Source organism: Paroedura picta, chromosome 6, assembly GCF_049243985.1.
Source record: "Paroedura picta isolate Pp20150507F chromosome 6, Ppicta_v3.0, whole genome shotgun sequence".
NCBI lineage: Eukaryota > Metazoa > Chordata > Lepidosauria > Squamata > Gekkonidae > Paroedura > Paroedura picta.
The window spans coordinates 9559668-9576701 of record NC_135374.1 but is presented as its reverse complement, the minus strand read 5'-3'; the positions used below and the strand labels follow the sequence as shown (position 1 = coordinate 9576701).

The window sequence follows — 17034 nt, the reverse complement described above, 5'->3', positions numbered from 1 at the left end:
GGCCAGGAATCCCTGTGGAGGCTCAGGGGGGAGATGTATTTTATTATTATTTATATTGTAATAAAAAGTGTCATGCCTCCCTTTGTGCTGGACGGCCAGTGAAAGAAACTTTGAAATGAATATATAGAAACATGGGACGAGGGTTGACAGCTTTGGGTTTAGAAACACCTTAAAGCAGCCATTCTCAACTTTTTTTACTGTTGAGAAACCCCTGAAACATTCTCCAGGCTTCGGAAAACCCCAGAACCACCAAGCGGGCTGTTTACACCTCCTGAATAAATTTGTAATAATAGCCTCGACTGCCCTGGATAGTCCTGGGTGTAGTCTGCACAGGGCTTTTTACCCAGTCCCATTTCGAATGAATCCCTCCCATCTACGCTGAATTTGATTTCCATTTTGATTTTGGGTGCCTTAAATTTTCCCTCTGCAACATGCATGAGTGATCTGGAGTGACCCTACCTTTCCCCCACGATATCTCGAAGAGGATATAACCTTTGATATTTGAAAAATTGGCATCAGTAAGTGTGCAGATTCCTGCTTTTTTGTGAATTAACTCCGTTCTTTGTGCCTCGTAGCTGATAGGCCAGGGTGTCAGTTCAAAGACTTCCTGGTTCCTGGTTGCAGGGCTTCCCTTAAAGTGCCTGCGCTCCAGAAGCCCTAACTCTCAGCAGTGATTTGCTCTTGGATTTATTCCCCCTCCTCTGCTGTCTCCAATCCTCTGCCCGCCCCTAGTTCAAGAAAAGAAAGAAAGAGCCTCCTGCAGCACTTGGCTCCCCTTCCCCAATCAAGTGCAGAACACTTTCTGTTTCGATTGGGGGGGGGGGTAGACGAAGACCCGAGTTCAAATCGATCTGAATTCAACAGGATCCACAATGAAAAACAAAGTAAGTGCAGTTTCAGCCCTGGAGAGCCCAATTTGATCCCATCTCAGAAGCTAAACTGGGTCATCCCTGTCTGTTGTTTGGATGGGAGACCCCCAAGGAATACCAAGGTCAGGATGTGGAGGCATGCAATGGCATACCCTCTCTGAACATCTCTTGTTTTGAAGACCCTATGGTGGAGTGGCCAAGCTGTGGCTCTCCAGATGGCCATGGACTACAGTTCCCATGTCCATGGGGGATGGCAGGGGCTTATGGGAATTGAAGTCCATGGACATCTGGAGAGCCACAGTTTGGCCACGCTCTCCAGGGCCACCAACATTCATCTGTAATGGCTGTTTCCACCACCGCCACCAGTCTTAACAATGACACAAGCGACTCCCAAGGTGTGTGTTTTGCAAGTGTTTCTCTTAATTTTTTCGCCCCACGATGACAGAGGATGAGGCTTGATTCCCTTCTGTGGAATGCAGAAATGCCAATGCTGAGTTGTCCTTTTGTTTTCTCTCCTAGTGGGCTGTTCATTACCATTCACGACAAAGGACACATCGCGGCGATGCTGAACTCATGGCCAGAAGAAAACATAAAGGTAGCAGCTCAGTTGATTTATGACTGTGTCCTGGGTGGAGTCTGCACAGGGCTTTATATCCACTGCCAGCTCGAATAAATCCCTGCCATCTACACTGAATTCGATTTCCACTTTGATTTTGAGTGCTTTAAATTTTCCCTCTGCAACATGCATGATTGATCTGAAATGACCCCACCTTTCCCCCACGATATCCAGAAGTGGATATAAACCTCGATATCTGAAAAATCGGCATCAGTAAATGTGCAGAGCTCTGCTTTTGTAAATTATTGCTAAACCTCATAAGTTTTCGGTCCTGGCCCCTGCCTGGAAAAGCTCTCCAAAAAGCTCCGGGCCTTGCGGGAGCTTTTGCCGTTCCACAGGGCCTGCAAGATGGAGCTCTTCTGCCAGGTCTATGGTTGAGGCTGGCATGCTGGAAGATCTAGACCCCCCTCCTGGGTTACTCTACTGGCAGAGTAAGATCAGCAACCCCTCTGTCCACCCCCGGAGGCAATAGTGGGTGGGATTTAGTTGTTGTTTTTTCGCCACTGTATAACTTGGATTCTGTGTATGGATTGCTGTGCATTTTATGATGTAGTTTTTTTACTGTTTTTAGGGGTAATTTCATTGGGGATTTTATGCACGTTTTGTAACCCGCCATGAGCCTTCTCAGGAGTGGCGGGCTAGAAATTTAATAAATAATAATAATAATAAGGCGAGGTTGAGAGAATTGCATATGTGTCACTTGGGGAAGATAAAGGGAGGACTTCCCTGCCTCTTTCCCCTTCTGCCTCTCTCCCTACAGTGCTCCTTCCCCTAACTGCTCTTAGCGTGTCCTACCCTGGCCTTCCACAGAGCTTGTCTTCTGACCATACCCCACTCCACGGCTTTGTTCCCAGCTGGGTTGGAGCAATCTGCCTTCCGCGGCCTTCCTCACATGGGTGAGTCAGGCAGCCAGGGGAGGGTAACCAATCAGGACTGTTTGTCATCTCCCAGCAGCCCAGAGCTTGGTCTTAGTGCCAGAATCTCAACACCAGAACATGACATCACTGTATCTGCTATGTTGCTGGTCCCCTCAGTGGATACCAAATGCCACAACTCTGAGCCACCATAGATGGTATGCAGTCAGCAGATTCCCCTGATATGTTGGAAAATATGACTTGGTAAATTCGCCCAGGGGAGGGGACACACATGAAAACCTGGTCTGATGAGAACTAAATATGCCCTGGGAGGCTTGGAATGTTGAGAATGTTTATGAGTCAGCTAAAGGGGGGGAAGTGAAGAAGAGGAGAAATTGGTTTTTTGAGAAGTAGGATTCTCAAATTGTATTCCCCCACCCCCTTTTATGGTTCCATGTGACCCTCCACCCCTGCTTATATATTAGATAATAGTCAAGTTTATCACACTTTAGTGTGACCAAGAAGATGGATTCAGAATAGCGCTAAGCAGCTAAACACAGTCTTGGTTCTCTCAAAGGATGAATGTTAGGCCTTGCTGAAGTGTATCCCTCAGGGGATAATCCCTGTGATATTTACCACTATCTCCTTCTTTCTATCTATCGTTTACTTATTATGTAAAGATCTTATACTTATATAAAGAGACCTCCATGTTTAGAGTCACTAAAACACTGGATCTCTGAACCAGGAGGTAACATCTAGGGAAGAGCTTGGCCCCTCTGCCCTGTTGTTGGCCCTCCAGGGGAAATGGTTGGCCACTGTGGGAGACAGGATGCTGGACTAGATGGACTATTGCTCTGATCCAGCAGGGCTCTTCTGATGTTCTCATGAAGGACCACTGGTCTCATCCAATAAGGCTCTTCTTATTTTCTTCTCCGAGGAGGGCCCCAATCTCTATGCCCTGTTGTTGTCTGTCCAGAGGATCTGGTTGGCCACTGTGTGAGACAGAAGGATGAATTAGATGGACCACTGGTCTGATCCAGCAGGGCTCTTCTTATCTTGTTATGAAGGCCCCAGTCTCTATGCCCTGTTGTTGGCTGTTCAGAGGAACTGGTTGGCCACTATGTGAGATGGGATGCTGGTCTAGATAGACTATTGGTCTGATGCAGCAGGGCTATTCTGATGTTCTTATCAGGGGAAGGCCTCAGGCTCTATGCCCGGTTGTTGGCTGTCCGGAGGAACTGGTTGGCTGCTGTGTAAGACATGCTGTTGGTCTAGATAGTTTGGTTTTACCCAGCAGGGTTCTTTTTATGTTCTTCCTCTGTTGAACTTCTGTTGTTGTTTTTTAATTGCAATAAATGGGTCCTTCCAAGTTTTGCAAATCGCTCAGCTTGCACAAGGTTGACAAATGTTTCAGCCTTCAAACAACATTGAGTGAAGGGTAATCATAATCATGTGGTTGTGTCCTAAACAACAGATTCCATGGCTAGAATTGAGTGTGTCCAATTCAATTTGTTTCGGTTGCATCAAGGTTTCCCATCAAAGTGTGAGGTCTTTTGTTTTCTGCACTCCCACGCTCACAAACTCCTTGTTCATTTGCTGATGCCATCTGCCCAGGACTGCCATCAGAGAGCATAGCCTGGTTCAAAAGTGCACAAAGGCATACCAGGTTAGAGATCAGAAGTCTGGAGCCAAACGGCATGTTGAATCAAATTGTGGATTGAGAACTAGCCTCAGAGTGATCACTGGCCAGCGGGTAGGAAGGTGATCTGAATTAAAAGGGGCCATGTCTGTAAAGTCACATCTGACTTACAGTGACTCCAAGCAGGAATGACCAAACTGTGGCTCTCCAGAAGCCCATGGACTACAATTCCCACGAGCCCCTGCCAACATGCTGGCAGGGGCTTGTGGGAATTGTAGTCCACGTACATCTGGAGAGCCACAGTTTGGCCACCCTTGCCATAGAATTTTCAGGTCAAGAGATGCTCAGAGGTGGTTTGCCGTTGCCTGCCCTTAATTTCTCCCATCCAAGAACTAACCAAGGCTCATTCTGTACTTACTTTGTTTTTTCCATTGTGGATCCTGCGGAATTCAGATTGATTTAAACTCTGGTCTTCTTCTTCCCCTCCCCATTGAAACAGAAAAGTGTTCTGCATGTGGTAGCTCAGAAGTGGGGGGAGCCAAGTGCAGCAGGAGCCTCTTTTTTTTTTCTTGAAGTGGAGGGGGGGAAGATTGGAGACAGCAGAGGAGGGAGAGAGAAAAAACAAGAGGCAAATCTCTGCCGAGAGAAGTTAGGGCTTCCCCTTTTGCGGCAAGCTTGCAACCTGGGAACGAGGAAGCCTTTGAACTGAAGCCTTGTCCAATCAGGGCTTTTCTACAATGAGGCTCAGCAGTGCAAGCAGAGAGCTGCACACTTTCTCATGCCGATTTTTCAAATACTGAGGGTTATATCCATTCTAGGTTATTGCGGGGGAAAGGTCGGGTCACTCCACATCAATCCTGCTTGTTGTGGAGGGAAAATTTAAATCGGCCAAAATCAAAATGGAAATCGCATTCAGTGGAGACGGCAGGGACTGAATCGACCTGGGATTGGAATAAAAGCTCCGTGTAGATTCAGCCCAGGACTGACCCTGCTTCCGAAATCTGAGCAGCCTACAAACTTGGATAGTTTATTAAAGCTTAAGTATGAGGGATCCCAAGAAGAGCTGAATGAACTTTTGGTTAGGGGTTGTGTTGGCATTTCCATGGGCTGTTTTATCCGGAGATGCCTCTGATCATATGTAGCCTTCATCATCATGGGAACTTTCTCGGTTTGTCAAGAAACCCTGGGGTTCCACAAGACCCCTGATGAGAAATCTGACTTAGGGTGACCCCTCACGGGGTTTTGGAGACAAGAGATAAACAGAGTTGGGTTGCCATTGCCTTCCTCTGCATCCCGCTTCTGGACCTCCTTGTGGTCTCCCATCCAAATATCACCAATCCTGCTTAATTTCTGAGACCCGACAGCCTTGGGCTAATCCGAGCTATTCAGGCTGCTAATGGCCCCTTCAGAAAGGGAGGAAAGATTCCAAAAGCAAGCATGCATTTGTTAAGAGGAGAACACGTCCCTGTGCCTCATAGCCAAATGTTCTCAGCTACACGTGGATTGGCAAGATCTGGGTCTCTGTACTGGCTTCAACACCTTGTGGGGACTTGGCTTTGAGCTTGGGGTGGACCAAAACTCCCCTCCGACTTCTAATTATCTGTGATCAGGAGACTTCCGATGAACAAGAACTGTGTTGGATTGAGTGTGTTAGGAGAACGACAGGACACAGATGCACATTAGCTCAAGCCAGCTATTCCAGCCACAAATACACACAAAATCTTCTTTTCCTGGGCCAGGGCAATAGCTTTTCCTGCACCCACCCCTGTGCATCCAGTTATCCATAGAAAAATTAAGTAAAAATTATCAACTCAGTTCTTTTAAAATCCCCCTGACGAGACCTGGAAGAGAAGAAAATAACTTAGTCCTTCGGGGCAATCAAAGTTTTCCTGTGAAGAGCAACGCCTATTTATCTTCAACCCAAACCAAAGCCATCTGGCGTGGTCGTCTATCCTCTTAGAGTTTCCCCTTTAATCATCTGAAATATGTTGAGGATATTTTAAAATAAATTCCTTTTGTCCTGGAGGGGGAGGAGGGGGAGGAGGAAGGATTCCATATGATATCTTTCAAGGGACCAAGCCCTATGAAGATAGGTTGAGGGACTTGGGAATGTTCAGCCTGGAGAAAAGGAGGTTGAGAGGGGACATGATAGCCCTCTTTAAGTATTTGAAAGGTTGTCACTTGGAGGAGGGCAGGATGCTGTTTCCGTTGGCTGCAGAGGAGAGGACACGCAGTGATGGGTTTAAACTACAAGCACAATGATATAGGCTAGATATCAGGAAAACGTTTTTCACAGTCAGAGTAGTTCAGCAGTGGAATAGGCTGCCTAAGGAGGTGGTGAGCTCCCCCTCACTGGCAGTCTTCAAGCAAAGGTTGGATACACACTTTTCTTGGATGCTTTAGGATGCTTAGGGCTGATCCTGTGTTGAGCAGGGGGTTGGACTAGATGGCCTGTATGGCCCCTTCCAACTCTATGGTTCTATGATTCTATGATTCATTCCGCTGCTAAGTAAACGGGTCTTTCTCGGGGCACGTGCAGACGCGAGAAAGATCACGGATCTCCTGTGTAAGGTGAATCGTGTGTGCAGCTGGCCGCTGAGTCAGACAGCAAGGCGAGCAGAAATTTAACCCTGCAGCTTTTACAGCCCCCACTGGGATTATTGCAGTCAGGGCCACAATTCACCTTTTACAGAGAGCTGGACTAATGAAGTGGCTAAGAGTGGCGACCTCTCATCTGGAGAACTGGCTTTGATTCCCCACTCCTCCTCCACTCACAGCCAGCTGGGTGACCTGGAGCCAGTCACAGTTCTCTCAGAGCTCTCTCAGCCCCACCTCCTTCACAGGGTGTCTGCTGTTGGGAGAACAAAATTTGAGTCCGGTGGCACCTTTTAAGGCCAACAAAGTTTTATTCAGGGTGTGTGCCTCAGACAACGGAACAGGGATCATAAGAGTACAGATATAAGAAGAAGGTACATTAGTAGCTGAACTCTGGTGCTGGAGAAGACTCCTGCGAGTCCCTTGGACTGCAAGGCGAACAAACCGGTCAGTCCTAGAGGAGATCAGCCCTGCCTGCTCCTTAGAAGGCCAGATCCTGAAGATGAAACTCAAATACTTTGGCCACCTCGTGAGAAGGAAGGACTCCCTGGAGAAGAGCCTGATGCTGGGAGCGATGGAGGGCAAAAGATGAAGGGGAGGACAGAGAATGAGGTGGCTGGATGGAGTCACTGAAGCAGTCCTAGAGGAGATCAGCCCTGACTGCTCCTTAGAAGGCCAGATCCTGAAGATGAAACTCAAATACTTTGGCCACCTCATGAGAAGGAAGGACTCCCTGGAGAAGAGCCTAATGCTGGGAGCGATCGAGGGCAAAAGAAGAAGGGGACGACAGAGAATGAGGTGGCTGGATGGAGTCACTGAAGCAGTCGGGGCAAACTTAAATGGACTCCGGGGAATGGGAGAGGACAGGAAGGCCTGGAGGATCATTGTCCATGTGGTTGCGATGGGTCGGACACGACTTCGAAACTAACAATAACAACATTAGTAGCAAATTGCATGACGTTACATCTGAGGAAGTGTGCATGCCCAGGGAAGCATATACCAAGCTCAAACCTTGAATAAAACTTCGTTGGTCTTAAAGCTGGTCTTAAAATGGGTTCTAGCAGAGGATATGGGGGCGGTAGGACTGTTTTTTAACTTTTGTTTTAACCTGTGCTTTTATTATTGTATTTTATTGTTATGTACTGCCCAGGTCTGCTGGTTAGGAGGGGCGGTATGAAAAATCTAATAAATAAATAATAAAAGTAGCCATAACAGTAAAGCAAGAACTCTGCGGAAACAATTTTCATTTATCAGGTTCTCCGATTTTCTTTTGCCGTTTGATATGCCAGGATCTGAATGGCCCTATTAAGATTGTCACACTGGGTGAAAGATCAGGGGAATTAAGTTATGCTCGCTTAGAAGACCAACAGGGGCTAAAGCTATTTTAAATCTATGTTTTATATTTCCTGTGGACTACAAAGGCTGGAGAAACTCATTTCAAAAGCTGCCGGCTTAGGCAAATAGTCACTTCCTTGAAGTCACAATTAGTTCCAACCTTAAGTTCATCCATGGTGGCCTTCCTTGGATTTCAGACTCCAGCAAGGAAATGTTCCCTCCCCGTCTTGATGAACTTCCTACCCACCTATTTCCTTATTTGTTCCTTCTTTAATCTGGTCGTGGGCTAGAGCCAGGGAATAGCTTTTAAATGCATGGAAGTTGTTTTTAGAGAAGCAAAAACCCCATACTTTATATATCGCCTTTGGTGACCAAATAGGTTTTGCAGGGTTTTCTAAACTCAAACCTACCAGACCTTCCCACTGGAAGAGAAAGCGCTGCACTTGCCAAGAATTCCTCAAGTGTATTGAAAGTGGGCTGGAAGTGCGTTATTCAGCATGTGTGAAAGTACAATTAGCAACTCCACGGGTGTTGGCCAATCAGTGCCTACGGCAGCCAACTTTTGTTAAGGATTTGTGGAATGAGTGTTTCAAGGCTTAACCTTGGAGAGGAACAGTTCAGATTTGCTACGAATGCAGTGCAATAATGCAGGTTTGTAATAAATGTATTGAAGTGGCATTGAAACCACTGATGGTGGTGGTGGTTTAAATTATGGGGAAATGGTCAGTGGAACATTTTTGTGGCAGGGAGATATACCACATCACCTGTTAAATAAAATCCTATTAAGTCTCTGTTAAAAGGACGGGATTGACCTTTGTTCTCCAGACCTGTTGGAAACCCTGCGTCCAAATCTCACATCTGATTTTGATCTCACTGAACCACATGCAATGCATCGCCCTGTAACCAATTCTTCTGTTCCTTTGCAGGCTATTGTGGTGACAGATGGAGAGAGAATTCTAGGCCTGGGAGACCTAGGAAGTTATGGCATGGGGATCCCAGTAGGAAAACTTGCTCTGTACACAGCTTGTGGTGGCGTTCACCCCCAGCAGTGCCTTCCTGTCCTTCTAGACGTTGGCACAGACAACGAGGTGAGAGAACTTGCTGATTTTTGTCTCGGTGCTATCACGGACCCTGAAGTTTATGTGTAACTAAAGAGCAAGTCTGACCCTTGGGGTGATGCCCTCCAGCGTTTTCCCGCATTACCCAGCTTGCTGGGGGGTAAACGGTAATGACTGGGGAAGGCACTGGCAAACCACCCCGTATTGAGTCTGCCATGAAAACGCTGGAGGGCGTCACCCCAAGGGTCAGACATGACCTGGTGCTTGCACAGAGGATACCTTTACCTTTACCTTTAAAGAGAAGGTGTTATTTGTGACATATGAATGTTTGTGCTTCTGGATCTTAGGATTGTAAAACTGTGGTGCTCGACTTGAATGTTGGCGGAGTTTAAATATTCAAGGGAGCAGAGCACCAGGCTGCCTAAAAGAATAAAATAATTTGACTTCCTAGAGAAACAACTTTGAAGATAGGGCCTGGTTGGAATTAGTTAAGTTCCACAGGGCCTGCAAGATGGAGCTCTTCCACCAGGCCTATAGTTGTGGCCAACCGAGAATCATTAATCATCAATCGGGCCTCCCCCGCCCCTCCCCTTCTCCTCCTTGTCTCCTTGATTCCCTTGCTGCAAAGTGGCAGTGCCAGAAATGAAATGACAGCCATTTAAGCGTATTTTAAAACTGAAAACAATTTAAATTAATAGACAGTTTTGTATTATAATGGATTGCATTTATTATTATTGGATTGCATTTATTATTGTTCACTGCCCCGAGACAGCAAGTTCGAGAGAGGCAGTAAACAAATTAAAATATTATTAATAATATCAACAATAATATTAAAGAGAGGGGGGAGAGAATCCTTTCTAACGGTTCTGCATCGGGAGCCAAGCAGGGAGGAGTTGTGCTCAGAGGAACAGGAAGTCTCCAAGTCAGCTGATCGGGACATAGGCGGAGACTGAAAAATAGCAGGAAGTGCCTAATCTAACTAAGCTAGATCTCTGACGCCCCCTGTAGGATATTCTTCATATGCTTTTGAATCACGCACTTCATGTTCCAGCACTGAAAAGGCCCAACTTGCTGCGAGACAAAGCAACCCACACTAAGGAATAAACCTTGTCACAACCAGAGGGTCTTCAGATCCTTCAGGTTGCTAACGTCCTGCAAAAACCCTGAACAGTAACAGGATTGGACCGTTTATACTACTGTTTACACCGCTGGCTTTACCTCTACTGAGCCCGCTGTCTTCAGAACCGATCGTCTCCAACCAGAGACGGGCTTTAAAAATTGGGTTGGAACCAGGGATGCGTGTGACAATCGAGAGATACCTGAGAAGCACGAATGGTCATCTGAATCCACCTCCAGTCTCTCTCGAAGTCACAAGTGACCATTGTAGCACGGCTGGGAACTCTGTCATTTCGCACAAAGGGCTTTGGTGTCAGCAAACATTGTCGAGGGGCAAAAAGTTGCTGGGCGTCCTCCTTCTGCCAGAGAGAGTTGAGAGGGTCACGCCATCTTTCGACACAATAATACGGGTTTTAAAAGATCCTGACCGGGAAGGTACGGATGTCACTTTTCCTGCGATAATCACAAGGAAACGCACACATTTTCGTGCCTGTTTGGAGGAGATTATATTTCAGTAAACTGGAGAATCCCCAGCGGTCGGCTGGAGCCCAATTAATTTGAGTGTTTTGTCTGATCACGCACTTTAATGCTTGTGATAATCATACAAGGGGATTGCGCATGTTGGCGGCTCTCTGCCTTATAACTCAGAAGGGATGCAGTCCAACAGTTTTAGCCTGTGCCAGAAGGGACATCTGTGGAATTTAATTTTTTTTAAGTCGCTCTGGACAATAAATATCTCGTGGCTGTTTTGCTCCGGCCAAGTTGAGTCAACAAAAATCATATATGCATATACATATACATATACATATACATATACATATACATATACATATACATATACATATACATATACATATACATATACATATACATATACATATACATGAACCTCTTGTGGCGCAGAGTGGTAAGGCAGCGACATGCTGTCTGAAGCTGTCTGCCCATGAGGCTGGGAGTTCGATCCCAGCAGCCGGCTCAAGGTTGACTCAGCCTTCCATCCTACCGAGGTCGGTAAAATGAGTACCCAGTTTGCTGCTGGGGGGTAAACGGTAATGACTGGAGAAGGCACTGGCAAACCACCCCGTATTGAGTCTGCCATGAAAACGCTGGAGGACGTCACCCCAAGGGTCAGACATGACTCGGTGCTTGCACAGGGGATACCTTTACCTTTTTATACACATACATACATGCATGCATGCATGCATGCATACATATGTGTGTGTGTCTGTGTGTCTGTGTGTGTTTATTTTCCACTGACAGCTTAATAAGGAAATTCTTTGAAAAGACACTGGTAAATAATTTTTAAAAAATGGAGCAACTTGCAGGGTATTTCCTAAAATGGCACTAAGAACCATGTCATGAATCTTATTTATTCATTTTTGTTTGTTTATTCATTTATATACCCTTTCTTATCAAATGTGGTGTGGGAGGAGTGTTTTACAGATACCGCGGACCTCCAAAAAGACAAATCAGAGGGTTCTAGATCAAATCAATACAAAACCAAAAGGAGAAAACCAAAACCCCACCTAACCAAACCCAAAGTTTGAGCTGCAAAAATAATTTTTAAAACAGTTGTAAATATTTATTACATGAAGTTCACTAATACAAAATTTAAAGGAACATCTAAAAATCACATGGTCATCACAATTTTAAAACATCACCATTCTAACTACACAGGAAAGCTAGCAGGGGCTCATGGGCATTGTAGTCCATGGACATCTGGAGGACCGCAGTTTGACTACCCCTGGTTTAAACACTATATACTCACCATATAAGTGGCTAATCACAAGCTTGATTTAATGGCCTGCTACAGTAAAAGATCTGGGAACACCTGAGGTTGATGATGCTTCTCCATCAAGATTTGAATTTGGAGGGGGGGATGGTTAGAGAGGGACATAATAGAGGTTTATAAAATGATGTAAATAGTCAAGAGAAAAAGTTCTCCCTCTACCAAAATACTGGAACTTTGATGCTTGTAATGAGTGGATAAAGCCGTCATCTTGACATGGTGGTTAAGAGCAACTGCCTCTGATCTGGAGAGCTGGGTTTGATTCCCCTGCAGCAAGCCAGCTTGGTGACCTTTGGCCAGTCACAGTTCTCTCAGAGCTCTCTCGACCTCACCTACCTCACAAGGTGTCTGTTGTGAGAAGAGGTAGGAGAAGGAGATTGTAAGACACGCTTACACCCTTGAGCCTTGCTGGGTGACCCGGGGCCAGTCACAGTTCTCTCAGAGCTCTCTCAATGCCTCCTACCCGACAAGGCGTTCGTTGTGGGGAGAGAAAGGGAAAGGCGATTGTAAGCAGCTGTGAGACTCCTTGAAGTAGCAAAAAGTGGGGTACAAAAAAACTCTTCTTCTCTTTCTATAATAATTAGAAAATTCTTCTCAACGTCCAGTCTAAAGTGAGGTTTGACAAGCCATCGAAGTAAAACAGTAAATCTCAGAGGGTTCAGGCGAGAGACAGCTAGCTCGGGAAAACGGTGCTACTTTCCACCCAGAGAGGCAGGAGACCGCAGAATCCTTCCTTTGCCCCTGCCAAAAACGTCGCTCTTCAAAACACCGTGGCACAATGGAGAGACGTTTGAGTCACAGTCCAGGGAATCCCCTTCCCTTGGGAGGGGGAACGACACAGCTGTGTCCGTGCAGCTTTGGAAAAAAGAAACAATGAGATGACACACACACACTTACGTGGCAGCCGGACAACTTTGGAAACAAGGCAGGACGGCAGGCCACCCCCCGGTTCGGATGCCCTTGTGCCCCTTCTCTTCCATCCAGGTGACTCAGGGGCCGCCACTTTCCAGGGTGAGAACAGGATATTTTCCCACTCCATCGTCAAGGCTGGAGAGTCGCCCGGCCAGTCGACACACCTGCTTGAATTTCCATCACAGGGAGCCAGCGACCCATTTCCCACTAGGCTAGACCGGTGGTACTTTCAGGGGGGGACTTTCCTATGAGTCATCTGGAAGATCTGCTGCTCCAGTTTGCAATCAACACAGTGGCTGGATGGCGAATCCATTTGTCAAAAAGGACCGAGAACTGCAAACAGCCGAGGGTACACAGGGTACACAAGTGGGAACTCCAGGACACGGTCTGACCGTGACAGCTTGTAAAATAAAATCATTGGAGACGTCCCCCCTTCCTATCAAATTCCAGCCCTCCAAATCTGACATCTTAGTGTACTGGGTTTGATTCCCCGCTCTACTACAGCCAGTTGGGTGACCTTGGGATAATCACAGTTGTGGGGAGAGAAGGGGAAGGTGATTGGGAGCCCCTCTGAGACACTTTCAGGGGCGTGGCAGGGAGGGGGGGTGGCCAGATGACACCGTTTTCAGGGCTTCTTGAAACCCGAAAAGTTATTTTAGGGGTTCTTCCACGGTCAAAAGTTTACAAATTGCTGTTTTAAGGAGACGATTGAGAGGAAGATTTGGGATTGTTTCTTTTATTCTGGAGAAAATTAATTACTTTTATCATAAGCCACCCTGAAAGGCAGAGTGTAAATGGTTTAATCAATAAATAAAAAGGTAAAAGTATCCCCTGTGCAAGCACCGGGTCATGTCTGACCCTTGGGGTGACGCCCTCTAGCGTTTTTACAGCAGACTCAATAAGGGGTGGTTTGCCAGTGCCTTCCCCAGTCATTACCGTTTACCCCCCAGCAAGCTGGGTACTCATTTTACCGACCTCGGAAGGATGGAAGGCTGAGTCCACCTTGAGCCGGCTGCTGGGATTGAACTCCCAGCCTCATGGGCAGGGCTTTCAGACTGCATGTCTGCTGCCTTACCACTCTGCGCCACAAGAGCCTCTAATCGATCAATAAGTAAGGCCAAAGTCTCCCAGTGTCATGCTTGTGAGAAGAAACTCATCCAAGCGCATTTGGGAATGATATTCTTGACATACATGTGCTGTGAGTCAGATTGGGAATTCAGCTAATGAATGTTATTTTATTGAGCACTGATCCTCCACCTTGGTCCCAGGGCCCAAAACACTCTTGTCTCAATACCCAGGTGCCTTGAAACTCAGCACAACAAGCCAGGTTTGCCCAGGTGACTACCAGAAGTGCCTGCGCAGCTTTCCATGCTGGGTTTCAAAACACCTGGGGAACAGGAAGAGGTGACTGGATCCTCCAGAAAAGTGAACTTTGGAACTGAGATGACCCTTGGAAACAGCGGAGACTCAAAAAGCGCAGGTCTCCGGCTTCCATGACAATGCACAGTGACCAAGCTTCTCCTTTTCCCTCGCTCTGCTTTAGGCCCTTCTGAACGATCCCCTGTACATCGGCCTCAAACACAAGAGGGTTCGTGGGAAACAGTACGATGCCCTGATTGATGAGTTCATGCAGGCCGTCTCCAGCAAGTGAGTGGAATTTCGAGCGGCAAGCGAATGTTGTTCTCTTCCCCCTTAACCTCTTTGAAAGCAAAACAGCTGAAAACGAGGCAAGTAAACATTTAGCTTTCGGCTGAGATTCCAGCAGAGAAAATCATTTTAATGGGATGCTCCGTGGGTGGTCCGAGAGTGACCCTTTGTGCTTGAAGACTCTGAGTCATGATGATTTACATGCATGGAAATCTGATACGAGGCTAGCATTGCTTACAATTAACTGATATCAACACAGGCTCCCCCACAAGAGAGAAAGGCATCTTTTCCCCATAGAACCCACTGAGCATACAAGAACGTGTCTGGCTATGTACCACTCTAAGTGGCAATTTATGGGACTGAATTCTCCCCCGTAGAAAACAAACCTGTTTGCTAAGAAATCTGCACTTGATTTTGGTATGTGATGGTTCTTTGGGGTGTCCTGGTTTTCATAGGCTTTCTTGATGTGAGGCTTCCTTGTACAATATTTTCATCCAAAATGTAGCTCTCCAAAGTGTTGGTGCTCACCTTTAAGGCCCTAAATCAGTGGTTCTCAACCTGGGGGTCGGGACCCCTTTGGGGGTCGAATGACTCTTTCACAGGGGTTGTGGCAGGGGAAGCAGCTTGGCTGGGGGGGTGGCATCCACAAAACAGCCTTGCGGGGTAGATTGAGATAGAGCATTTGTCTGTCCGGAGCAGCGGAAAAGAGCGAGATCAGCATGGTGGGACAAGAGGCAGAACTGAACTGAGAAACCCCAGAAAAAAAACAATTTATATACAATCATGAACAATGGATCTTCACGCCATTGGTCAGTTTAGGTTTAATTTCTGTGAAAGAAAAACGGAACCCCCTGATCAGTCTGGCCTGGAAGAAATTCGCCTTCTGACCCCAAACTGGTGATTGGTTTTTTCTTGGACGTGCAAGAAAGGGCCATGAGAGCCAAGCTCAGACACAATCCCTTCTGCCCACCTGCCTAAGTTCACAGAATCAGCATTTCTGTTAGATGGCTCTCCAGCCTCTGCTTAAAAACTTCCAAGGAAGGAGAACCCACCACCTTCCGAGGAAGCCTGTTCCACTGAGGAACTGCTCTAACTGTCAGGAACTTCTTCCGGATGTTTAGCCAAAAGTTCTTTTGAATTATTTTCATCGCATTGGTTCTGGTCCGACCCTCTGGGGCAGCAGAACTCTGCTCCATCTTCTCTATGACAGCCCTTCATGTATTTGAAGTTGACCATCATATAACCTCTTAGTCGTGTTCTCTGCAGGCTAAACAGACTAAGCTCTCTCAGCCTTTCAAGAAGAAGAGTTGGTTCTTATATGCCGCTTTTCTCTACCTGAAGGAGTCTCAAAGTGGCTTACAGTCACCTTCCCTTTCCTCTCCCCACAACAGACACCCTGTGAGGGAGGTGAGACTGAGAGAGCCCTGATATTACTGAAGAAGAAGAAGAGTTGGTTCTTATATGCCGCTTTTCTCTACCTGAAGGAGTCTCAAAATGGCTTACAATCGCCTTCCCTTCCTCTCCCCACAACACACACTCTGTGAGGTAGGTAGAACTGAGAGAGTTCTGGGAGAACTGTGACTGGTCCAAGGTGACCCAGCTGGCTACATGTGGTGGAGAAGTGGGGAATCAAATCCGGCACACGAGATCAGAAGCCAGTGCTCCTAACCACTACACCACCCTGGGTTATTTATCTCATAGAATCATAGAGTTGACCGGGGCCATACAAGCCATCTAGTCCAACCCCCACTCAATGCGGCATCAGCCTATATATTATATATCACTACATATAACTAGGATTCTTGCTATTCTGGCTTTTACATTCAAGCCAGAACCACTGGGAAGCTCTGCTGCCAGCTCAGAGAAAAATTGATTGCCTCAAGATTCAGGAAAGGGAAGAAACTGAGGAGTCATTAGTCTAATTGTCCAGTCATTAGCACCATCAAGTTGCTGTTTGTGTTACTCTACAATCTGCTGTGTAATTAGCGACTTAATGATGGGGGCCCCAGGCTAGCCATGGTTTCCCCCCCCCAAAACTTAGCAGGAAATAGATTTTGTAAAAGCAATGTATGATGTGTGGTTATCATAGAATCATAGAATCATAGAGTTGGAAGGGGCCATACAGGCCATCTAGTCCAACCCTCTGCTCAACGCAGGATTAGCCCTAAGCATCCTAGAATCATAGAGTTGGAAGGCGCCATACAGGCCATCTAGTCCAACCCCCTGCTCAGCGCAGGATCAGCCCTAAGCATCCTAAAGCATCCAAAACTCATAACAATAACACAGGGCAGTTTCCCAAATAGAAAAAAGCAAAACGTTTCTAATTCCTAAGTCTCCATTTTGTACTGTGCTTGGTCCAAATCAGATGCCACTTTAGAGAAACATTTGGGCTGTGAAGAAACATCCTGCACCACGGTTGGAACAGGCAATCTTGCCTCCAGCCCCTGCTCAGCTGTGTGTGGGGGGGAGGGGGGCCTGTCTTGTAAGGTTGCCAACCTCCAGGGTGGGGAATCTTGTGGAATTACAGGTGATCTCCAAGCAAACTGAGAGCCAGTTTGGTGTAGTGGTTAGGAGTACGGACTTCTAATCTGGCATGCCAGGTTC

General features: G+C 46.7%; 1 protein-coding gene across 1 annotated transcript in view; it reads left to right on the top strand.

Annotated features, from left to right (window-relative positions):
* The window catches only part of ME3 (malic enzyme 3), a 103621-nt gene that overhangs the window by 55083 nt on the left and 31504 nt on the right, over window positions 1-17034 (top strand). The window contains exons 5-7 of the mRNA XM_077341404.1: window positions 1389-1464; window positions 8835-8996; window positions 14327-14430. Of these exons, the coding sequence (XP_077197519.1) occupies window positions 1389-1464; window positions 8835-8996; window positions 14327-14430 (342 nt within the window). The remainder of the gene's footprint in view (window positions 1-1388; window positions 1465-8834; window positions 8997-14326; window positions 14431-17034) is intronic.